General features: G+C 38.5%; 1 protein-coding gene across 6 annotated transcripts in view; it reads right to left on the minus strand.

Moving 5' to 3' along the window:
* SSBP2 (single stranded DNA binding protein 2) overlaps positions 1–25,838 on the minus strand; it is a 273,371-nt gene that overhangs the window by 69,335 nt on the left and 178,198 nt on the right. For 4 of the 6 annotated variants that reach the window (XR_006290932.1, XM_037903177.2, XM_007066432.4 and 1 more), the window contains exon 5: positions 8,264–8,353. The exons of the other annotated variants lie outside the window; for them this stretch is intronic. Coding sequence is in view for 3 of the 4 variants with exons in the window: in XM_037903177.2 (XP_037759105.1) it covers positions 8,264–8,353 (90 nt within the window). In the remaining variant the exon portion in view is untranslated. The remainder of the gene's footprint in view (positions 1–8,263; positions 8,354–25,838) is intronic. 6 annotated transcript variants of the gene reach the window in all.

Raw genomic sequence — 25,838 nt, forward strand, 5'->3', positions numbered from 1 at the left:
AGGCACTCCTTACAGGGGGCCTGTCTACATTGGGAAATGACCTAGTGTTCTAACATGATGCGAAACACAATTTAGCACTCAGGGTAGACAAGGCTTGTCTTGTTTAAATTGTGTCAGTTACATGTAGTTAACTTAGAATCTTTAATCGCTTTGTAGAAGTCAACTATCTTTGCTATCTTCACAAACAAAGCTTGAGTACTGCATATTACCAGAAGCCGTAAAATGGAATTACAGCCTTAATTTACATAGGCATTGAGATACATTATTTTATACTTATTAGCTGCTACTCCAGGTGCACGTATACTAAGAACGTCCAAATTACTAGCATCTAGAACATAAGTCAAGTGTGGATTCTCATAAGAACAGAATCTCACCATTCATACATTCCAAGTTCTGAAATTGTAAGATGATTCATGATCTAGGTAAAAAAATAATCCGAGGTTCTTCTCTCCTCCTGCATTTTAAATTCACCTGTCATGTCCCATGTTCTCTCTCTTTTGTCTTCCCTCTCAGTCCTTTCCTTCATATGCACATTTTTGGTCTTTTACTAATATCTGATCCCTTGTTAAAAAGTTTGAAATTGTTAACTGTTATATTCCAAAAGCATGAAATAAGATTTTATCATACAATTTTCTGATTTCACTTCTTATCCTATCAGTACTGAAAAGTGTTAAGGAAGTAATTTTTTTTAATATACCTCCTTCAGGCTCCTTGTATTATAATATGATCGCTAAATGCTTTTAACTGTTACTGGTAGGAGATAAGTGCTTTCATTTAGAAAATGGAATGAGACATAAAATGCGTGTCAAATGAATTGACTAGAGTTAGTTTACAAGTCACATATTTTAATTTGTTTGGTTTTCTCTCTGTTCTGTATCAACAATCACTGTCATTGCAGTTTATAAGACACTCTTGATTAACACATTTTAGTGCTAACCAAGACTAAATACTCCAAATGACACACTTGTGCTGGCACATTCTGCTGATGAGCATAAATATGTAGCTTATCTTATTATACTCAGATAGTCTATGATCAATGCTTAATAAAAAGCACTTTCCCATTCAACCATATTTGAACAACTATTAAACTCTACACAGGTCTATGCTTTATTTTTGGCAAAAGTATTGAGAGTTGTACTTTGGGTAAGGCAAATCAAGTAAATCACACAATAACTAGCTTTTACATAAAATGGCTTGTACCAGACTCTCAGCATATATAAGTGAGCGAACTTCTCTTGATGGCCTTCTCTGGTGACTAAGTCTCTGTTTCATAAACAGGAATATGTCTGTGTGCTTCAAATGAGGTCCCCCTCAAAAATTATTTGAGTTTGTTTATATTTGTTTAGAGCTGTCTAACATGGCCTCCCACCCTAGAAGTTTAAATATGGCAACAGTCAGAAGTTTGATCAAGTTAAGAATGTAGAGTGCAACATTTAAAATAATTAAAAATAAAAATCTAATGACTATAGCTCCCTTCTCCAGACTTCAGTAATAATAATCAGAACAAGACTAATAATCAGAACAAATAATAAGTTTCAGAGTAACAGCCGTGTTAGTCTGTATTCGCAAAAAGAAAAGGAGGACTTGTGGCACCTTAGAGACTAACCAATTTATTTGAGCATAAGCTTTCATGAGCTACAGCTCACTTCATTGGATGCATACTGTGGAAAATACAGAAGATGTTTTTATACACACAAACCATGAAAAAATGGGTGTTTATCACTACAAAAGGTTTTCTCTCCCCCCACCCTACTCTCCTGCTGGTAATAGCTTATCTAAAGTGATCACTCTCCTTACAATGTGTATGATAATCAAGGTGGGCCATTTCCAGCACAAATCCAGGGTTTAACAAGAACGTCTGAGGAACGGGGGGGGGGAGGGAGGGAAATAATAAACAAGGGGAAATAGGTTACTTTTTATAATGAATCAACCATTCCCAGTTTCTATGGTTGATTCATTATAAAAAGTAACCTATTTCCCCTTGTTTATTATCCCCCCCGTTCCTCAGACGTTCTTGTTAAACCCTGGATTTGTGCTGGAAATGGCCCACCTTGATTATCATACACATTGTAAGGAGAGTGATCACTTTAGATAAGCTATTACCAACAGGAGAGTGGGTTTGTGCGGGGGGAGGGGGGGGAGAAAACCTGGATTTGTGTTGGAAATGGCCCACCTTGATTATCATACACATTGTAAGGAGAGTGATCACTTTAGATAAGCTATTACCAGCAGGAGAGTAGGGTGGGGGGAGAGAAAACCTTTTGTAGTGATAAACACCCATTTTTTCATGGTTTGTGTGTATAAAAACATCTTTTGTATTTTCCACAGTATGCATCCGATGAAGTGAGCTGTAGCTCACGAAAGCTTATGCTCAAATAAATTGGTTAGTCTCTAAGGTGCCACAAGTACTCCTAGAACAAATAATAGTTTTTCAATTAAGGTCAATGCTTTATCCTCATCAAAGAATTACTGGACCTATTCCACAATAAGAAAGAATAACTGCAGTGCTCTGAATACACACCTGGTAATCTGCATACAAAAACCCCTTTGCACTTATGTACAATACTTCTCTAGGATCTTACAAACAGGATCTATTGCTGCTACCGAGGTTATTTCACCAGGAATTTGAGAAGGTAAGTAACACTCATTTCAATAACAGATGATCTGTTGGAATGGTACTGTTGTCACATATGTCTCCCTTTGCAGCAAATATAATGATTATTTCTCACTCAAGAAGATCCAGCAAGTGGAAGAGGAAGAGGCTGAACTATGTACATGATAATTAATGGAGATTTCTTAAGCAGTACAATTTAAAAAGTACTATGAAGTATATATATTTTAAATCAGTTGAAGAGTTGTGACTTTAATTTTGAGTGAAAACATTACACAAAATAGAACTAATCATTCCAAACATGATTTGAGCTGGAGCTAGTAAGGCCAGGAAGGATCACATGACCTTTTTTTTTTTTACCCATGCCTCTAAAATTCAGATATTTTGAACATAAACATTGAGAATAAGAACACATTTCTGAAAAAATTAGCAATTCCCCACCCAACACATGAACAATTCATTTCTAGGAGCAATGCTGGCAAGTGAAAACTAAAAGCCTCAGCGATCTCTCAGTTAAGAGCCACTAAGAATCACTATTGCTGCTACAGATATTATACATCATATTATTATGAAGATGAAGCTAAAAGCATTATCTTCAGCAATAGAATTTTGGTATATGAAATTGATCTCTTAAGTCCAAAGGAAAGTACAACTGTCAATTTATGCCAGGGACAGGATTCACCCATGAAGAAAATGGCATCATTTATAAATTACAAAACATCAGCAAAAAACAACCCACAAACAACCAAAAACAACCAAACCAAGCACCCCTTAGTACTCTTCAGAAGACACTGTAATGCCACTTTTGACGTACAGTCAATATTGGGCTTGTGCACCCCAAAGGGTATATATATTTTCCTCTACATAAGAGTCAAAAGCTCAGCATAGGTAAAGATTTAATCCAAACCTTATTTTGCCTCCACTCCCTCAATAGATATTTATAAGGCGTTTGTCATTTAGGTGCCTTCCCTTCCCCTAATACTGTTCCAAAACTAGCAGTGGGTTTGTGGCTGCTTGAGATTGTATTGTGGTGGGGGGAGCATGGGCACAAAGCATATTTAGTTACTCAAGCTGAGCAGTTTTAATTCTTTAAATTAAATTTTTTAAATAGTTTTAACTATTGTTTTAATAGTTGTGCGCAATAATACCATTACTATAACTGTAGGATGGCATTATCAAAGCCAGCAGACACCTTTATCTTTTTAAAAATTGACTTTATTTCTGGTGCTGAGAGAGAGAGAGAGAGAGAGAGAGAGAGAAAGAGAGAGAGAGAGAGAGAGAGAGAGAGAGAGAGAGGAACACACACACAAACATACACCCACACTACTTTCAGACCTTTTGAGGTGCTAATATCCTCTACTTACAGACTGAAGATGGGTTTCATTTATATTTTCATACTTAAAATAGTTTTAAAATAAAATATGAGGTTACAGGAGCAATGACACAAAGGTCCTGTTTCTGTGAAAAATTAAGCATGTGCATAACTTTACACATGTGAGTAGTCATAATGGGCTTAAGTCTTTGTAGAATTGGGGCAACTACATCTACAAATAACTACAAACATTTCAAACATATATCATGTATACCAATATTCTTAATATAAGCATTAATTATAGGGGGGGAATAAAATCTCCCTCAAAATCCATTTTCATATTTTCAGATCTTCTCTCGGCTTACTAAAGCCTCCAACTCCACCTATCTGCTACATTCAAGCCTGTGGTGATTTTTCATTTGATGAAAAGAATATTCAACAATCTGTGATACTCTGAGCAACAATTCTGAGACTTAAGTTTACCTGTTCTAATAGGGGCCAATTCTTTACAGTTTCTCTTGTAACTCCATCATGGAATCCCATTGACTGCAATGGAACTCTCTGCATGGAAAATGTGTGACTGAACAATCATGCTGAGGGTCATATAAAATAATTATTGTACACATTTTATGTTTTGTATATTTTAGTATAAAAATACAGAACTTTTTATTTTGCAAGCAGAGTTTTAGAGTTGATCACTGATGCTATGTGTACACTACAAGCTAGGGGTATGATTCCCTGCTTACATAGCTATGTCTGTGCTAGCTCTTATCTGAACTAAAGTACTAAAAACAGTAGTGTAGTGACAGTAGCATGGGCAGTAGCAACAGAGGCACGAGCTAGCTGTCCCAACTACATACCTATTGGGTTCCGGTGTGTTTGTACTCGGGGCTGCTAGCACAGCGCACAGCCATTCCTGCTGCTCATTACACCCTGGCTACAATACTATTTTTACCATGCTAGCTCATGTGAGAGATAATATGACTGTGTCTATGAGAGCTAGGAATCATACCACTAGCTTGCAGTGTAGACGTAGCCTAAGGCTGTACTAACTAATATTTATTTGTTCTCCTAAATAAAAACAAATGCCACCATATACCAATTGATGTTTCAGTGGCAACACAGATTTTCTGGGAATCTGAGATTTCCACTGTTCACAGTTGAAAAGTAGGCAATAGCTGATCTGCTCCATCTTTACTTATGGCCAAGAGGGCAGACTGTGTAGATTCCACAACAAGGAGAAAAGAGGTGTCCCAGTTACCACTCATAAACTGTTTTCTCTGAGTAATTTTTGTACTTGAAGGAGAAGCAGACAGGTAAGACTGTGGGAGTGGGGAAAGCATGAATTTTTCAATAGTGAAAAATAAGTGGCTAAGCAGGATGCTGCCATTGTTAAACTGTGTGTGATTGTTTGGAGGACAACAGGGATGGTGGATAATAAAGGCAATGGACTAGAAAATCAGAAAACTACATGGGACTTAGCAGGAAGATAGCAGTGGACTTATAGTTCCAGACACAACTTTAAAAAGATCAGATATTTTCAAAATGAACTTAAATATATAACAGGGTCAGATCTTCAGCCTTGCTAAAATCCCTTAGTGCCACTGGAGCAGTGCTGTGACTTTAAAGTTGCTCTAAAAAGACAGATGAGGATTCTTCCTATGCTATTGTTAAGCCAATCCCTCCTGACTCATTCCTAGTTCAAAGTGTGTGTCAGAATCAGCTATGTGCGCGAGAGGATATTCTAGAGGTGGAAGGGGGCAGACCTGGAGCATGATATGCTCAGCTGATCCCTGGTTGGCAGAATGGCCCCTATGAGACAGTTCTAGCTGGTGTAGGTTAGAATGACTGACTGCTGTGGCTGTTCCAACTTTCAGGTAGGCTGGTTTGGCCCCCTGCTATCCCCAGAATCAGGGGGATGTAAACGTGTCCACTGTAGTTACCTGGGAGACTATTAACCCATCCCTTCAAAAACAATATACATTTTATATCCTTCCACGGAAGCTTGTAATCTATTTGCTTATTAAATGTATATTGTCTGGCTTTTTGTTTTGAAATGCAAAGAGGATGTGAGTTATCATTGACTCTGAATTTCCTAGCTTGTTTTAGTTAGTTTAATTACCTGAGTGCTATTTACACTTAACTTTTTGTAGTCAATAGTAATGCCATGGGTGAAAAGAATATGAAACTTCTTTTCACTCATTCTTCCTCCTGTAATAATGCTCTATCAGAGCATTAGGTCAGCTCTGCTACAGCATAACAGAGCTAAAAATAGTGCATCCATATAATACGGCTAATACAGAGAATGGGCAACTGCCACTAGATGGCATGACATCCTTATATTATTTTGCTTTCTTTTTTGCTTCTTTTTCTTTAATATAAAAGCAGTATGTAAAATTTGTCGTTCAAACTTGCTGTCAACACATTTTGACACTTCAGAGATGACCAAGGTCAGCCATTCATCCAGATATTGACAAACATGGATCTTTTTCCTTCTCAGGTGTGAGGCTAATACTGTGAAGCTCTTTGTGAAGACAACAGGAGTTGTTGTTTTGTTTTATTTCTGCTTGTAACTTTTTATCTATTGGCTAAGTGCTTTTTAAAAATAATTAACATAATTCCTGCCAACTCCTGGGCATTTTGTAATGATACCTGCAAACAGGATGTTTCTTCTGCAAAATTTCTTTCACCACTACACTGAACAACTTGGCTCAGATTCTGGGTTAGCAGGTGAAACACAATGCTTGTGACCAGGTTCAAGACTTCTGTAGCTCTTCTTGTGGCGGTGAATCCTGCAATCAGAACTCCTCCTCCCTCTATGACTGTGTGAAGAGGAACTCCATGTAGATGACCCGCTATCACTCAGAGAGACAAGGTGGGTGAGATAATATCTTTTATTGGACCAACTTCTGTTGGTGACAGAGACAAGCTTCTTACACAGAGCTCTTCTTCAGGTCTGGGAAACTAACTCGAAGTGTCACTGTTAACTACAAAGTTTGAACAGATAGTTTAGTTTAAGTAGTTAACACATATTTCAAGGAACCATTCAATGTGAAGTGTAAGCTTGAAAGCTTGTCTCTCACCAACAGATGTTGGTCTAATAAAACATATTACCTCAACTACCTTCTCTCGCTAATATTCTGGGACCGACATGGCTGCACAACACTGCATACTGCTATCACTCATGCATACAGAACAAAAGCGCTCAGTAAAGATTTCTGATTGCCTACAAAAAAAATATCCATCAGAGTGAAACTATACCTTTCAGACACACCTAGTACTCCCATCTCATGGCCTTTAGTGGGAAAGGAGAATGAAGATCCTCTTCCATATTCTCCTCCTCCATATTCTCCTAATTTTCACCCCTGTCTTTCACAGGAGAGAACTTCCCCATCCTCATCTGCTCCTCACACTTCAGCCCTGGACACCTGGTTTACTCATTTTTCAGCAGGCGACCACATATGTGAACCAAAAATTCCTCTCCACACTTGGATAAGTGTAGAAAGTCTGTCTCTCCACTGTGGCCAAATTAGGGAGTTACTCCAGCTCTAGAGCTGTATTTACTCCTATGGGCTGCATGGCAATAGCAGGCACAGTGGGGAGAAAAATAACTGGATCCTGGTAGAAAGGAGGCAGATAGATCTTTTATATGAGCTCTCCATTCCTGGACTGAAATTGTTAGTTTGGCCTTGCATACCAGTTTGTTATTTACCACAAGTAAGCATACTGCACTGTTAGTGTCCAAACCACCAAAAGTATAATTTCACCCAGATCAAACCTTAAGGGAAGGCTGAGTATGCATTGATTCCTTGGCTTGTTGTTATGCACTAGGGGCAAGAATTTCAAAGGTATTTAAACATCGAAACATGCAGATGTACTTGGTGAGATTTTCATATGCACCTAGGTGCCTAACTCCCATTGACATCAGGCCCCTGAATACTTTTGAAAATCTGGCCCTCTGGCTCCACTTTGCAAACAGCTAGACATGAACAACAACTCAATTCTTACATCAAAATATCAGTATAATTCTAAAATTTCCTCATAAGAGGTTATTATAAAAATATATTAAATAATTTTCAAGCTTTAACCATAAAATAGCACAAATTCTTATCTTTGAAGTTGTGAAGGAGTGATACTGTATTCAATGGAATTATTATTATTAGTCAAAGAGGTCACTTGCTTTCCTCCTGTATATTTTTCTTTAAAATAACTATCTTTTAAATATTGTCCACATTATGCATAATACAATTTAGAATAGGCCCTTTTTTACACAGCTTCAAATAATGCAACTGAAGCTTTTCTACACCCTAAAATGTCTGAATCATAATTTTTCTGAATACCTGAAAAAAACCCGGTGGTACAGGACCTACTGGCATGCCATCTCCTGGGGGAATGTTTCCTAGCACTGGACTGGGAGCTGCTGCAGCACTCTGAAAAGAACAAAGGAAAAATAAACCTTTGTCATTGCATGGTAGGCATAAAACCAAAAACTACTGTGACTAAAATGCAGTACGGCAGAAAGTAAACTCTCTGGATATCATATAATTTTCATTGTTTACTCTAAAAGTAAACTGTAATTCAATAACAGTCTCATTTTATACACATGAAATGGTTAATTTTAGTTCACAAATATACGTTATTTGAGGAGAGGACTGACAGACACATTCATCCATTAAATGTATCATGATTGTATGTATATATTTAATGTTTATACTATATATATTTATAAATGTATGTGTGTATCTCTCTCACACATGCATATATATATATATATATATATATATGTGCTATGAAAAAGTTAACGTATATAGTCTATTTGAAATTTTCAACCACTTTTAACTTCAGCAGACTTAATATAATTTTAAAATCATACCAAGCTTCAAAACTATGGCTGCTCATGATTCTACCAGTCCCACAAATAACCACCATGATTAATGAGAATAATTCTGGTTACATTTTTGGAAAGGAAAAACAAAAAGAGGAAGGGGGGAAAAAGTAGTTCTAAGAAGTGAATCAGAGGATGAAATTAACTACCTCTGCAACTCTTACAAATGGAATAAGCAAGTAAGGAACATAGCTCCCAGCAATTTACAAGCAGGAGATCATCACAAAAATGGAAGCCAAACTGTTATTGTTGTCATGTATTAGAACTTCAATTGCTTTTAATTTCTAGCAGCTTTCTTTGCTGCAGTACATTCTGTTAGGGTGTGGGGCTGAATCACCATCAAAGACTTTCAGTCTTTTGTAAAATCACTCTTAGGAGCACAGAAAGCATGAAGAGCCATTTGCAGGTCCTAATGATCTGCCAATATCTACCCGGTGGAATACAAATTTATGATGATTATTAATTTAACTGGCCAACAAGGTCATTTTTAGATTTAATAACCAAATTAAGTATATATGTACATTATATTTTCAGGTCCATTTAACGAAATGTATAGTGTAATGCTGGGAACATTAGAAAACTGAATTTGATGGGTATGGCATGTAGATATGCTGACATTTTTAGACTGAACAAAAAATAAATATTCAGTTAATTACGTCAGATTTTGCAATGGTTCAAACCACTCTTTAGAATAAGTGCCTCAAGTATGATAACCAGTACAATATTTAGTAACTAAACTGTATGTTACTTTCCAACAAGGGACCAAAGAGGCGAGTAAAGTCTGCACACAAGCTATAAGAAGTACAGTACAGTCAGAACGGCTACAAGGCTTTGATCTCGATTGCACTGTTGACATTTGTTGCCCAGTGAATTATTTTAGTAAGCTCACAGATCCTGATTCTGGACTCTGTAATACGTTCAGCAAGGTTGGTGTTACAATACTTTACTCTTGCAATTGACCACAAAAGTCAGTCATATGTACCTGCGCTAGCAAAGGGATTTGGGTCACAAAACATTTTCATGCAGGATTGCCAAAAGGTAACGGAGCTATGATGGGGTGATATTGTATCAGACTGCAGTGGATAAAGAGGGGTTACTTCCTAGTAACTTCTTTGGGGGTTGACTCTGTGCATTAATGTGATTTGGTACCTCTAGCATTAAGATGTAGAATTGTATAGAAAACTTTCATCCATTGGGAGGAGGGGGTAACTGGATGTCCTCATCAGCCCTGTCTATATAACACAGCATACCCCGCAGCCCACCTCTGTTCCTTTTCCCAAGCCACAAAGTCCTGAAATACAAAGAACTCCCAAGGCAGAGGGAAAGGTGGCTGGATAGTGTGACTATACAGAGACAACCCTTAAAGAACAACAGTTATTAGTAAAAAGAAAAGGAGGACTTGTGGCACCTTAGAGACCAACCAATTTATTTGAGCATGAGCTTTCGTGAGCTATAGCTCACTTCATCGGACGAAAGCTCATGCTCAAATAAATTGGTTGGTCTCTAAGGTGCCACAAGTCCTCCTTTTCTTTTTGCGAATACAGACTAACACGGCTGTTACTCTGAAACCAGTTATTAGTAAATAACACTTTTTTCTTCTTTGAGGGCCTCTGTGCATTCCTACTTGCAGGAGATTAGGAAGCTGGGTCCCCCATTAGAGGAGCAGTTCTAGGCAAAAATGAATTGTAGCACTGCCTTGTCACACTAAGCATCATATTGCAATTCTATGTCCAATAAATAGTATTCAGTGAAAATATGAACAGAACTCAGTGTTGCTGCTTTGAAAATCTCTACAATTGGGACCAGTCTCAAACAAGCTACAGAAGCAGCAGTACCCTAGTGGTGTATGTGTATCTTCAACCGTAGAAGTACTGGTTTTCTGACTAAAGAATAACACGATGCTTCCTAATGCAGTGTGAAAGAGTATTCACTAATAGGTAGTCCCTTACACGTTTTCCAGTAGGCAACAAATAATCTGTTAGTTTTCTAAAGGATGTAGTCCTGTTCAGGTAATAATAAAGGGGCCTTTTCACATCTAAAGAGCATAAATGGGACTCTCCTGGATGGACATTAGGTCTGAGGAAGAAAACAGGGAGGGTGGCCGATGAAAATCTGAGACCATTTTAAGCATTATGCTGGGGTGAAGTCTCATAATGATTTTTTTGTTGTGCATTATTATATGGGCTGGAGGCACCAAAGGCACTGACATTGCTGACCCTCTTAACAGAAGTAATGGGCATTAAAAATGGCATTTTGATAGCCAGGTGTTCTAAGGAAGCTGGATACATTGGCTGATAGGATAGGTCCATCAACATTGTTAAAACCAGGCTGGGAAGGAGCTTCTAGTATGTTTAAGAAAGATGAATTCAAACTGGAACAGAGAAGGGCTACTAGGATGATCCGAGGAATGGAAAACCTGTCTTATGAAAGGAGACTCAAAGAGCTTGGCTTGTTTAGCCTAACCAAAAGAAGGCTGAGAGGAGATATGATTGCTCTCTATAAATATATCAGAGGGATAAATACCATGGAGGGAGAAGAATTATTTAAGCTCAATACCAATGTGGACACAAGAACAAATGGATATAAACTGGCCATCAGGAAGTTTAGACTTGAAATTAGTCGAAGGTTTCTAACCATCAGAGGAGTGAAGTTCTGGAGCCTTCCAAGGGAAGCAGTGGGGGCAAAAGACCTATCTGGCTTCAAGACTAAGCTTGGTAAGTTTATGGAAGGGATGATATGATGGGATAGCCTAATTTTGGCAACTAATTGAGCTTCAACTATTAGCGGTAGATATGCCAATGGCCTGTGATGGGATGTTAGATGGGGTGAGATCTGAGTTACTACAGGGAATTCTTTCCTGGGTGTCTGGCTTGTGAGTCTTGCCCACATGCTCAGGGTTTAGCTGATCGCCATATTTGGGGTCGGGAAGGAATTTTCCTCCAGGGCAGATTGGAAGAGGCCTTGGGGGTTTTTCACCTTCTTCTGCAGCGTGGGGTCACTTGCTGGAGGATTCTCTGCACCTTGAAGTCTTTAAACCATGATTTGAGGACTTCAATAGCTCAGACATAGGTTAGGGATTTGTTACAGGAGTGAGTGGGTGAGATTCTGTGGCCTGTGTTGTGCAGGAGGTCAGACTAGATGATCATAATGGTCCCTTCTGACCTTAAAGTCTATGATTCTATGAAAAGTCATTAGTCATTCCCTTTAGAAACTTGGAGACTGGGGGTGTAGCCAATAGAGCCTTGACTTTGATCAATATGTATATATGATACACAGATTAACCTGGTAGAGTCTCTTTTAGAAAGTTACCACTAAACCCTGTGATTTCAAATGCTAGAGATGCTCTAAAATCGCAGGGACATTTGCCCATGATGGGTTTATTCTTTATCCTTTCCCCAACACAAAAACCTTGTACATTTCAAATCTGTACCACTTCAAGGTAGAGTTCTGTCTAGACTGTAACAGTCCTGCTTGAACTCTGAAAACACAGAAAGCCCATGGCAGTCAACAGACTATCTTCCTCCATGCAGCTAGGTGAAGCATCTCTGGGTTTGGATGAAGAATTCTCCCTTATTGTTGAAAAAGGAGGTCCAGGCACAGATGAAGATGAACTGGTTGTTCTCTGGTCAGCTGGAGAAGCCATCTATCAGTATTACAAAGGCTACGTTGGTGTTATAAGTATGATGTTTGCTTTGTCCGCTCTGATTTTTCTTATACTCTGGGCATCAAGGGAATGGGAGGGATGGCATGTTGATTGCTGTAGAGATGAGGGATCCATAGAGTTAGAGAGGTTTAAGAGGAGTGAATTTTTCATTGCTTTGCTGGATGTGGAGAGAGGGGGTAGATAAGTCTGTTAGTGTGCATATTGGTTCTTGTCTGAGTATCCTACTGCAGCTGCAGTCCTATTGTATGCTTAGAAAGCGGTGGTGGCAAAAAAAGAGAATTCCTTTGGTGGTGGTGATAACGGGAGAAAAGGAAGAGAGATATAATCTTGTGTGACATTCTGTACTAAGAGTACGGCAAGGTTAAGATGTTTGGTCTCAGTTCTGTGGCTGCAGGAGTTCAGGTTGTTGGCTGGGGGAACCAGCTCTTTATTTCACGCTGTTTAAAGCACATTTAATTAATGTAATTAACTAATTTAATTAAGTTAATTAACTTTATTAAAGTCGTCCATGATTTGATTATGGACCATAACATTTCTGGGTGTAGTTCAGTGTGTTGGTTTTAACTTACAAAACCCTAAATGATTTGGGACCTGGTTACCCAAGGGACTGCATTTCTCCCTATGTGACACTACCCCAGTTTAAAAGAAGGGGTCTTGACTTTGGAACTCACCCACCAAGTCTGCCAGGGCTCCATTTGTTATGCTTACAGGCTTACACTACAAAGCTCATCTGTTCTCTTATGTTTTTGGGGTGAGAAGGGGTTAATAGGCCAGGGGATAAAGCAGCTGTTAAGTCTGGGTTATCATGGTGGCCAATTTGGCCATTGTTTGCTTATGGTGTTCATTAAGTGTATTACCGACTTGAAATTGTAAGATTATTTTTTGTTTAAATTATTGTGAAGGACCTTAAGCCACTGTTAGGCCCTGAAAAAAATCTAAATAAATACAATGAAAACTGCATAATGTACGTGACAGAAGATGTAATTTAAAGAAGATAGCAATGAAGTCACAACAATGGAATAAAACAGATTTTCATTGTCTTTGACATAATATGTTTTTCAGTCTAAGAAGGTATGAAGAAATATATCCTTAAAACTTACAAGCAGCAGATCAATAAACAACCACAAAATGGGTTGCATGGAAATATTCTGATTTAACCTATTTCTGATGAATTATTCAGAGATCCTTTTCACAGTTCCACTGCAAACCATAGTTTCTTTTTACATGCAATACAAGTGGTTCATCATTCATATTTCCATTTGTTTGACATTTTAAATATTTGCAATTTGCTTTCCCTGCTTTTCATAAGAAGATGAAATGGGAGAATTTAAATGGTTTAATCTCTTCATACAAGAGTTCTTCTCTTTAAAAACAGAAAACTTAGTTTTGGTTTTATGTCAAGTTACTGAGTTTATGGTGTCTCTTTACACTTAATAATTAAAACAGATTAAAAAATGCCAGTTGAATAAAAAGTAGCCAGAACATTTATTTTTATCTGCTTGGTATACCCAGGCATCTCTAGACAACATAAAAATAGACGAAAATATGCAAAGATTAAAACTAGTCTCTATGATCAGTAGCTGTTGATGGTCATTGTTTACACTAATTTTCAGCAATAATAATTTAAGTTATAAAGTAACCTAAAGTTACTAAATAAAGTACTAATGGACTACTTCACTAATTTACTGAGTGCAAATATTTGAATCATACTTAGCTAATAATCTACAGAGAACCACATATTGCATGCTTTTCATTTTCTGTGGCTATTACAATAAGTGGTACACTATGGCTGCAAGAGAATACTGTGAGTGTGATTAAAAAATATTTATGTAAAGAAAATAACTTGACTTGAGTTAATCCATAACAATCCTAATCAGATTTATTCACTAATTTGGCCATTCAATTTTAGCTTTTCTTGTTTACAACATAACGTTTATGACTTCATTCTATCGAAACTAAGTCAATGAAACTTGATTTAAATAATAGGCTGCTAGTGTATCAAGAGTTTTTAAATAACAAGGAAATTTTTTCAGAGAAGTATCTTACTCTGTTTACTTTTGTCTAAGTGTAATTATGGTACAAGAAGATATAGCAATTATAGCACCATAAATACTATTCTTTCTTCATCTTATGCAATTTAACAGAAAATAGGTTTAAAACCTTATTTAAAATATCTGTACAGCGAGCAGGCCTGATGGCCTAGGATCTGTATTCCCATGTGGGAGTTCTAGATTTAATTCTGTGCTCTGGTCTCTCACTCCCTAAACTTACCAAGACTAGAAATATCACTGAGGCATTGGTAAGACTAAGATTTTGTCAAGCATATATTTAGTAAAAGTCACGGACAGGTCAATGGCAATAAAGAAAAATTACTGTGACTTTTACTAAAAATATGCTTGACAAAATGGGGAGCTGCAGGGTCCCCCCACCACCCCGGGGGGGCCCAGCTCAGAGCTGTGGGGTCCCCCCACCACCCTTGGCTCCAAGCTTGGGGCACCCCCACCCCCATGGTGTCTGGGAGCTCCGGGGCACCCTAGCAGCCCGTTGTGGCTCCCAGCTCTGGGGCATCCCCACTGCCTGTGGCGCCTGGAAGCTCCTGGGGCACGCCCCCTGCTCACTGCGGCTAGGAGCTCGGGGTCGCTGCAGTTCCCGGCCACCACTGGTGGCAGGGGGACCCTGCAGCTCCCAGGTGCTGCGGGCTCAAGTCACGGAAGTCTCTGGAAGTCATGGAAGTCTCTGGAAGTCAATATATGATTCCGTGACCTCCCTGACAAAATTGTAGCCCTAGGCATTGGGCAGATTTTCAAAAGTGTCTAAGAAGCCTTAATCCAATGGGAGTATGCTTAACCCAAGCAAAGGGACTGACAATGGCAGGCTCCTAATTGTAAAGAACAACTGGCTGAAGCTGAACTCAAGCAGCATAGAGGTGATGCTGGTAGGCAGAGGAAAGCATTTTGAAGAGTTCACAGCCATGGTCCATTCTCCTCTGGTTAAAGATACACACCACAACTGACAATTGAATCTGCAGTTTAGGAGCATTTTTGGAAGCGTTAATGATGCTAAACTCTCACATAGCAGCATCTGCAAGTAACTCTTTCTATCCTCTCCAATTGGTCAGTAGATTTTATCCCATCCTCCTGGATGATGACATAGCCTCTGTTATTTACAGCACTGTCACATCTTGGTTGGACTTCAGTAATGAGATATACCTGGGCAGGAAGGCTTCAGCACTTAGGAAACTCTAACTACAGAATGTACAGAATGCTATAGTGCATCTCCTTAGCAACACAGGCTACTACAAACACAACACCCCGTACTCTCTACACAGGCTTATCATAGAATTTCAAATCATGATTAAGTTCTTGGTGTTTATGTTCAACATGCACCATGGCCTGGGCCCAGAATATCTAAAAAGACCCCAAAGCTCTGAGATAAGGACCATAGCTGATAACTTTGCTCACCTGTTACAAAGGAACTCTCTCTACAATAAGGGTAAAGCTCTTCTGTGTGAGTGACAGAACTTTCTTGGAGGCCAGTTGAAGACTCTGGAATGAACTCTACCAGGAACTAAGGGCCATCACAAACCTCACCACCTTCTGCTCCAAGTGCAAGGTATATTTATTTGACCTTGCCTTTTCAAACGTAAATACATAGCAACAGGTATATTTAAAAAAACAAAAACTGAACAAAACATGAAAACCTATCAAAACAAGACATTTAACTGTGCATGCTTCTCCCCCTGGGGAAAGGATGAGAGAACAAATACCATATAATAGATTTTATTCACATTGCTTAATGAACCACTGGAAGGTGCTCAGATACTATGGTGATGAGTGTGCTATAAGAACCCATATAGAACAGAAGTATCCCAATCTGTCTCCAGCAGGAAGGATGTTGATTGAAATGTAAGGCTCAGATAAGTGGGACAGTAAAGTGGAACAAAATTAGAAATCCACAGAGTTCAACAAGATGCAAGTATTTTCAAAATGATACTGGCTTTCTTTTTATTACAAGGGGAAAAAATCAACCCCTACTTTTTATCACAGTAATCGGAGCTCTATTAGACAATCAAAACAATATGATGTTATGAAGGGCTGAAAATTACCTACTTCTTTATGTATTGTACTTATATTAATTGAAATGGTTCTTGTTTCAGTCATTAGGTATTGTTTTCACAGTTGGGCTCCTGAAGACTACTATTAGCTGCCTTGAATAGAATGTATTGAAAATCTGTTTACATTGGCTGAAGAGGAATACAGGAGTTATGTCTCTGCAAAAGCTTTCTCTAATTTTTTTTGTCATTGCAGAACATAGACCCATTTAACTTAGTCTTACAAAATTATATTCACACTTTTGCCCAGAGTGAGTAAATTATCTTGACAAGCGAGTACAATATCATTAATCGTTTCCTGAGGATGACCATGACAAGGGTGGGCATGTTGATTTTATATTTGGGCTGGTAAATTTTCAAGATAATTTTCTAAGGGCAGTTAAATTCTATTGTTGGTTTTAAATAATCTTATTGATGTAATGATAAAATATACACAAGAATTTAAGATCAAGAAAAGTTAAGTCACAAAAAGTGACAGTTCCAGAAAGCCTAAATCTGGAAGTGCCTAAATCCCTTTTGAAAATTAGATTTATGCTCCTCAATCAATTAGGTGTTGCAATGCTGAGCACAGCAACACCTAAATACCTTTGAAAATTTGGGCCTGAGAGATTAAAGTCAAAAGTGTCCACTGATTTTGATTGCCAGTCTGAGATGCCTAGGGCATGATTTTCCACAGTACTTATCATCATATAGTACTCTGCGTTCAAAGCACAGCTCCCGTTCACTTCAGTTGCAGCTGTGAATGCACAGCACTTCTGCAAATCAGATCAAGGTCTCAAGCTGGGAATCCTAAAAACGAGCAATAGACAATTCCTTTCACCACCTGTAAAAAGTTTCATTTTCAGTGACTTGCCCAGCATCACAAAGAAACTGTGAGGACACAGAGCAACTCTCCTTGGCAGCATTCAACTGGCCTTAGCCATGAGACTATCCTTTCTCTTTCTGCAATCCCCTGCTGTCTCTCTCACTACACACCCTCCAACTTCTGCAGCAAATGAGGAAGGGTCCTACCGACAACAGACTCCTTCACTACAGAATCCTGATTTATCCCCAGAGCAAGTTCATCGTGTACACTGAACGAGGTACAGCTGTGGAAAAAATATTATGTAATCATGTAATTAAAGACTGCATCATAATGTGTATACACAAGGTTGCCCGATTAATGTTATACAGGCAAAAAAAACCCCCCAGAAATTCCGTCATGTGACATCTTATTGACACCCACATGGGTGCTCAGCATGTTTGGAATCTTTAGATCCATCACACAGACCTCTGCCACTTGAGCTAATGGAGTAACTGAGCCATAGTAAGCTGTCACCATTTACGTGGACCAGGACTAGAGGGGGATGAGAGACACATTTTGACAATGGGTTTCACAGACATTTGCTGACAGCAGAAGAACTGTAGAAATTAAGAATCATATGTTCCATTCCAGACTCTGGAAAGGAGTGTGTTCTGCTGGTCACAGACCCTTTTGCTCTATTCCCTCCAACCTGTCTTTGTCCCAGTCCTGTCTCTTCCTCACCCCTTCCTCTTTCACTCAGTCCCGTTCTCGTGGTCTACCCAATCCCAGTCTCCACTCCTCAGATTTTCTCATCCCAGTCCAAGTCTCTTTGGCTAGCCAATCCTACTTCCCTCTTCCCTCTTACTCCTTGTCCCCTGTCTCCTTGCCTAGTTAGTACCAGTTCTCCCTTATTGGCTCCTCATCCACTCTGATCTCTCTCTCCTCACTCACAATGGTTCCCAGTCCCAGCTCCCTCCTCATGCTCCTTATCCTAACTCAGTCTCCACCCCCACTTCCTCCTTGGCTCCTTGCCAGTCTCAGTGCTCCCCCTGCAAACTATCAGGTCTGTCCCCCTCCTCCCTGCCCCCATTTACCTTCAGCTGTTTTCCAGTCCACGTCACACCTCTTACCCCAGGTCCTCATCCAGTCTGACAGTATTCCACCCACCAATGGCTCCCAGTCCCTCTCCCATTTCCCTCCTTGGTTACCAGACCCAATTTCTTGGACCAATCACTCCTAGCCTCCCCACCCCTGACCTTCCTGTCCAAATAATTCAAAGCTTTCCATTTCCTTAGTTCCAGTCTCTTTGCATAGTCCCTGCCTCCCCTCTCACCATGGCTTCCAGTCCCGGTTTCTCTCCCCCAACACAGTCCTAGTCATACCAGGCTCCTCATCCCCAACTTCTGCTTTCCCTCTCCTTGGTCCAGCTCTTGTCCCCTCTGCATTCAAATTAGACACCCTCCTCGTCCATCCTACTTGGGCACCAGCGGGGGGCGGGGGAGGGGGGGGCCATGAAAGTACAGGAGAGTCAGGGTCCCTGCTCTCAGTTGTGATGCCTGGTTCTGTCCCAGTCTGTAAGAATCAGCACTTATAGGAACTTCCTTCTGGACCCCATAACTCTGCACTGAAGCATGCTCAATTCCTCTATTGGGGATGGCACATTCTCATCCTGCTCATATGTAGGAGCTGTAAGGGGATGGAGCATGCTCAGTGTGAACAGACTCTTCAGAAATTTTAGCTGCTAAACTTTAAGAAGTCTCTATTATTCATGTGAAAACTGCAATGTTTCTAAGACATAACTTGAACATATTTGGATGGATTTTCACAGGAACAGCTAACAGCATATCCCTGGTGCAAAGGGCAAGCTGCCAAATTTCAAGTCCTTGTTCCAAAGCATAGTGGCACTACAGTGTCTCAAAGGAAAGGTCACCAGATTTTTTTTTAACATTGCCAAACAATGTATTTTTTCCCTAACCTCATTCTCAGAAATAGTTGAACCATTTTGGCTGAAATTTTCACACACATCCCCCAAAATTCAGCCTGTGCCAGACAGCTGGCATTGAAAACAGGATCTTAAAATGGGCAGCGTCGGGTAACCATAAAATGCCACCAGCTCTGCCTGTAACACAAACACGTATGTGCGTGCACACACACACACACACAGAGTAAATAGTTATACCCATGGGTCTGATACAAAGCCCACTGAATTCAAAAGAAAGGCTCTCATTTAATTATTAGGATGCTGCATCAGAATGCATATATGCATTCTATTATATACTATAAATAGCAAAATTATTGAAAAATTTAATGTTAGGAATGAGTGATAAAGTGCATGAAAGAAACAATAACAATGAATAAATAATAACAATGTAATAAATATATTAAACATTGAAAAAAGGGACCTTTTCAAAGAAATGTTTTGGTTTTTTTCTTCCAACAAGCAGTCACAGAAACAGTCTATGGAAAGAGAGTGTTCCTCCTCAAATAGTTTCATGAAGAATTGGGGCAAGCTGCAAGTGAGTCCTCTATACACCTTTTAATTTATATCTCTTCAGTGACAAAGAGTAAAATCTGGGAAATATCTTTATCCAGGTATAGTAAACGAAAATTCTTTCTACTTTTCTTTTAACAGCTCTATAGCTGAATAACTGAGGGTTAAAAGATAACTGGCATGGAAATAGCCCTCAGTGAAAGAAGCACCAACGCAGAGAAACTGATTTTGATTTGATTGAGTTTTCTTAATATTAATATTTCTGAAAATCTTGGCTAAAATCTCATGACCTAATCTCTTTCCAAATCCTGCTGCAGAGAGAGATGAGAAAGAAAAAGTATGCAGAGCATATTACTTATGCTAGTTCAAAGTAGATCAACAGCTTCTTCTGATTCTTATTCTGTTTCTAAATGAGATGTGAAGTGTTTGGGGAACCAAAGAAAAATTTTCAGGTTTATCATTAAAGTGATTAGAGACTCAGTAAAGGAAACATGAATAGCAGGAGTTCTCATTCCACTGAGTAGATTCAGCAGAAGCTGCTTAGGCCTCAAAGTTCAGTGAACTATAATAAACATACAGCTTCTTGGTAGTTTTCTTTCTTAACCTTGGTTTCAGGAGATTGGTGTGTAGAATTTAGTAAGCTGGATTGGTGACAGTTTTTTATCTGCAAATTATTTTCATTCTCAGTTCAACCAGTTCATAGACACAATCGTATGAAAATAGGCTAGAAGTCTTGTTCTTCATGTTTCTTCTTCTACAGGCTAAAGAAAAATTAATTTGCATCTTTGAAGAGACATTCTCAACCAGAAAAGCTGCCGATGTGAATTTTTGTAGTTTCCATTAAAGATATACTAGTCCAGAGGATAGTAAAACGTTCTTAGTCTCCTACCAACTCTACTTGCACATACTATCCAACTGGAACATACCCTGCAGGAGAGCATAACTGCACCTGGTGTCCAAATAGCTGGAGAAATCCCAACACCAGGGAGCCCTCATTATTGTTGCAAGGCATTACTTAAATATAAAAATAAGTTTTCATAGTGATTTCAGGACCCTGTGAAGGACTAAACCCCTGTCAATTCTCCCTTCTTTCCTGCCTCTCTGTAGGCCACTTCAGAGAACCTACTCATCTGGACCAGTGGAAGAGAAACACAAAAAACAATAGGCCCAATCTTCGCCTGTGCTGAGCTCACATTTGACACAGCTGCGGGGTAAGAAAAGATTATTCTAAACCACCTTTCTGTCTCCTGTGATCCTGGGACTGGGTGGTGGCCAGACCAAACCCTGGCACACATGTGGGCAACTAAAGGATTGCTCTAACTTGCACCTGTCTGAATCTATCAACTATTTTCCAATCATAGAGTAAATAGGATTAGCCAGGTCATAAGTATCTACTATGAGCGAAATTGCCAGAGAGAGTAGGGGCATAAGCACATTCCCAATGCCCTGTGTGGATCATGACTTTGGGTAGGCGAAACACAGCTCCACGGGGCAACTACTCCCCTCAAGAACAAGTGGGTAAGGTGGGGGCAGAGAGGGCAGAGCCTTAGATGAGCCCCACCCAAAGCATTTGTTGTGAAGCTGGGTGTGCAAGGGGAACTCTGCTATGCCCAGAAGAGGGCTGTAGCAAATACTTGCTTTCCAGGAAGACGGGGGAGCTCTGGGAATAATAAATCCTTCCCAGGCCTCATCCTGCTATGGTGCAGCTGTGCACCACCCTCTTGCAAAAGGGTACTAGCGATGTCTCAATATAACCTTATGGAAATAGCTCTGCAGCATCAAGGTCTGTGGTTGTGACATGTCTACTGTTCCCCCACAAATGACTTTAGTTACTTCCTTAATCAAATTGCTCAGGATCCTTGCTGTTGGTTGCTTTGTAATTGACATAACATCTGGTGTACAGGAATTTCTTTTTTTCCCCCTTCTTGTTAAACAATCATCACAAGATTCTCTCACACTCCCAAAACAGTGCATTTACTACAGAGGTGCAGGAGCAGCAGGCAGTTTGGATTGCATAAGTATCTAGAAGTAAGGCTGATTTCATAACAGACTTACAAAAACAGAAAATTGTCCAGAACTTCTATCCATACTCTGTTAGGTCACCTCTACTGGGATATAAGAGGCTGTAGGGCTGTATTTTGTTGACCTATGTAGTGTACTAGTCAAAATGGTTACTGGAATTTGAAGATTTCAGAACTCTTGATATTAAGTGAATTATACTGAAGCAATCATTTCCCTGAAATTTAAAGTTTACTTATTAATTATTAGTTTGGGAAACAAAGTTCTATTTATATATTGTACATCATTTTCTGTTGGCAGTCTCACAGGTGACTCTTTAGAATAATATAGAGGCTTTATGAACATGGAGTCTCTTGCCCTTGCTTCAAATTAGTTTTAAATTGTTTTTTGGATGAATGATAAATAGTTTTCAATGGAAGGTGCTTGAGATATCTTGCAATATTAAGTCAGTACACCAAGTTATAGAAGACAAACTGACATTCGCTGATAATTCAACTAATGTTTAGGTTAGTATTAGCTAGAACTATTTACTCTGATTAAAAATGACAAAGGCTAATGAAAATATATCGGTTTTATGTCAACATTCAATATATTGTAGTAAATCCAGAGAACCAGTTGTACTACTATATACGCAATATCATTTAACAATTCATCTAAGCAGTAATTTGATTAAAATATAATTCATTCCTAAGGCTCAAATATTAAAATGTTGATACCATTGGCACAAATCCTGGTGTTAAGCATCATTTTGAAATTGTAATAAAAAACCAATCATTCTTTTATTACAAAATTACTTACTGGGATTGCTAAACTAAATGAACCTAGGTACCTTAATTCTGGCATAAAAAGCATTATATAACATTTACCATGTACACAATGTATAATAGATAAAAAATATGGTAGCCAGAGCCAAATTAGAGAATTTCTCACAATGAATATATCAGTACAATGAACTGAAACAACATATTAGAAACAATGATAAAACTACCATGACATGTTCATTTTCATGTAACATTACTTTTACATTCTAAGCATAAATAGTAACAGGAAACACTAAACTTACTTGTGATGTCTGCAGTTGTGTTGCAAAACATCATAACCATTTTTGCAGTAGCAGTTAGGTGCCCCCGTCAATGACCAGGAACTCATCATGCTAGTACAAACACAGAACAAAAAGACAGTCCCTGCCCCGAAGAGCTTACACTAGAAGTATAAGACAAGAGATAACAGACAGATGCAGACAGAGATGGAGGAGTAGAAGGAAACAATGACACCAGTATCAATCATAGTCATCTCAGCATACCAGGTGCCTGATCATTGTCAAGTTTTTGTAGGCATCGCACCAAAGGAGTGAGTTTTAAGGAGGGTTCTGAAGACCACTGTGTAGGTCACAAGTGTGGAATGTTGATGGACAATGGCAACATAATACTGCAAGTGAGGTAGAGACCTAATGTCTATTCATATCTTGTTCACCTCCATACTCATAGACACTACACTGCTCTAACTACAAATAAGACCTTCTGTTAGACCATAAATACCTTTAAGATGACTGCATGATTAAAATATGTATGAAAACCAAATATACTTTCAAAATCAGGGCTGTTTAGGTTATCTCCATAGTGCTGCTCAGATTAATGGAACTACACATAAACTAGTTGCTTCCTTTTACTGCATCCTGATCTTCCTTTTTTCCAATGTGAACATACGCCTTATTTTTTTGTGAATGTACATACATTCAGCACAGTTTTGGATGCTTGGTGACAAAATGCAAGGGTGTACGAGATGAACCATGCAACCTACCTACCAAATTCGTTATCAATCTCTTGAGTGTTTTTGCAATTCAAGAAAATGACTTCTAATTCACAAGTTATTGCACAGAGGCAAAGAAAGTTGAAAACACACACAGGCAGAAAGTGAATTTTAATAATCATGTCCCTACATTTCATAGCTTATTTTTGATTAAAGGACGTTAGACTCAATTTCTCTTCTTTGTAAAAACAATGGAAAGGAACTATTTTCCCTGTCTTTTTTTGAAAAATGTAGGAGGAGGGTCCAATACTATTTTGTTTCAGATCAAAAACCAATGTATGATGTGTCAAGCCTAGAGAATTTAAGTCTAACCTTTTGATGTCAAATGATCAATGGTTCCAATCTCATTTACTATGTACTTAATTTCTGTAAAACAGACAGCTTCAAACTGCAAGATTATTTCACAAAATTAATCAACGCCATTATGGGATCAGCAATTTCTCCATTTGTAAACACTCCGAAGTGTAACTTGTACAGTCTTGCTAGAATAATAGCAACTGTTTCATTCTACTTTCATCCCAGATAGCAGAATGGACGACCACATTCCAGAAGTAACTTCTGTAATTAACCACTGAAAACCTTCTCCTCATTTTCTGCAGGACAAAACTTAAAACTACTCATGGACCTATTGTTTACTCATGTAACTAACAGACTAAATGCTCTAGCCTACAAATTATTTTTGCTTTTCTAGGCATTAAATCACCGAGTTATCCAATGGTACTTCTATATACTTTCTGGGCTGTATTTTCAAAAGGACTACCATTTGTATAAGTGCAGATCAGGTAATGGTGTAGCTTTCAGACTGATAAATGCAAATGCCCATTTGCACACTCAAGAACCACATCCTCATTTAATGTGAGTACAGCTCCATTTACACCAGTTGAAAATTTGTCCATGAAGGTGCATTCAGCACATTCACAGAAGATAGACCTCTTTGTAAATTCGGCTCATATGACCCAATTAATGACAGGTATAGTTCCACTGATATAATTTGGCCTGTGATGTTTAGTTTCTCTTTCTTGGTGGAAGTACGTTAAAATTGTGGTTACATTCTGAAAAGTGACACTGTAAAATAGCATTATTAGGTTGCATATTTATCATCTCTCAATTATTCCTAATCAAATTTACTCAGTTTACATGTAAACACACCATTTTCTAATTTCCACCCCTACTCATTCAACCAGAGATCTGAAAGTCAAGTTCTGTTCTTTCTATCTCATACATCATCACCAGTAATAAAGACTCTATAACTGAAAGACAGTAATAATTCCATTAATATCAAGCCACAGCTTTGCCAGACGGAGTAAAAACTTATTTTTGTCAGAAAAGCAAGCAGTTATGACTCAGGATACACTCAAGGAGCAGCTCTGTTGAATATGAAAGCACGTTCTGGGACCATTTCTCTCTCCATGTAGTAATCAATCCCAGAAAACAACCTCACTATAAATGGAGGCTCACTGTATCTGAAATGGGATTACAATTTGTTTCAGTGCATTGTAATCTAAACAGGGGGCTCATTCTATTTAGCTGTTATAGTGAAATTCTACTATAGAATGCTATTATAAAACTGTTAACTTTAAGTTAGTTAAATACTGTTATGTGCAAATCCTCAATTGGAAGTATAAACCAAGGGTTTAAACGGAACTGCTTGTTGTCTGTGAGTAAACTCTGGTCCCAAAATAGTATTGATATACAGTGTCCTAGCTGTTCTTCTTATGGATTATTTACAAAGTGCTTTCTGACGAATGAGTTCTCTAAAGCATGGACATAAAGAAAACAGATGTTTTCATGAAGGGTTATTTGTTTATTCATTGAAGGTTGCATACAAGGTATTTTGCGAGAGATGTAAACAGAAGGTTCATATTCTGTTTGGTAAGAGTATAAAAATGGGAAGTGAAATAATAAATCATGTCTTAAATGTGGAGAAAATCATACCAAATAGTCTGTCAAATTATTGGCAAGTCTCTATTCTTTCTAAAAAGTTTACTACTGTACATGACTATATTCATAAACTGACTGTATTATAAATGAATGTTTGACTTTTTCTATTTCAATATGAAAATACAAATGACTACAAAAAAATCATGCTTCAAAGAATGTTTCCAGAACATAGTTTTCAACTAAAATAAGAGGATTTGTTTCAATTTAATTG

Source organism: Chelonia mydas, chromosome 5, assembly GCF_015237465.2.
Source record: "Chelonia mydas isolate rCheMyd1 chromosome 5, rCheMyd1.pri.v2, whole genome shotgun sequence".
Classification (NCBI taxonomy): domain Eukaryota; kingdom Metazoa; phylum Chordata; order Testudines; family Cheloniidae; genus Chelonia; species Chelonia mydas.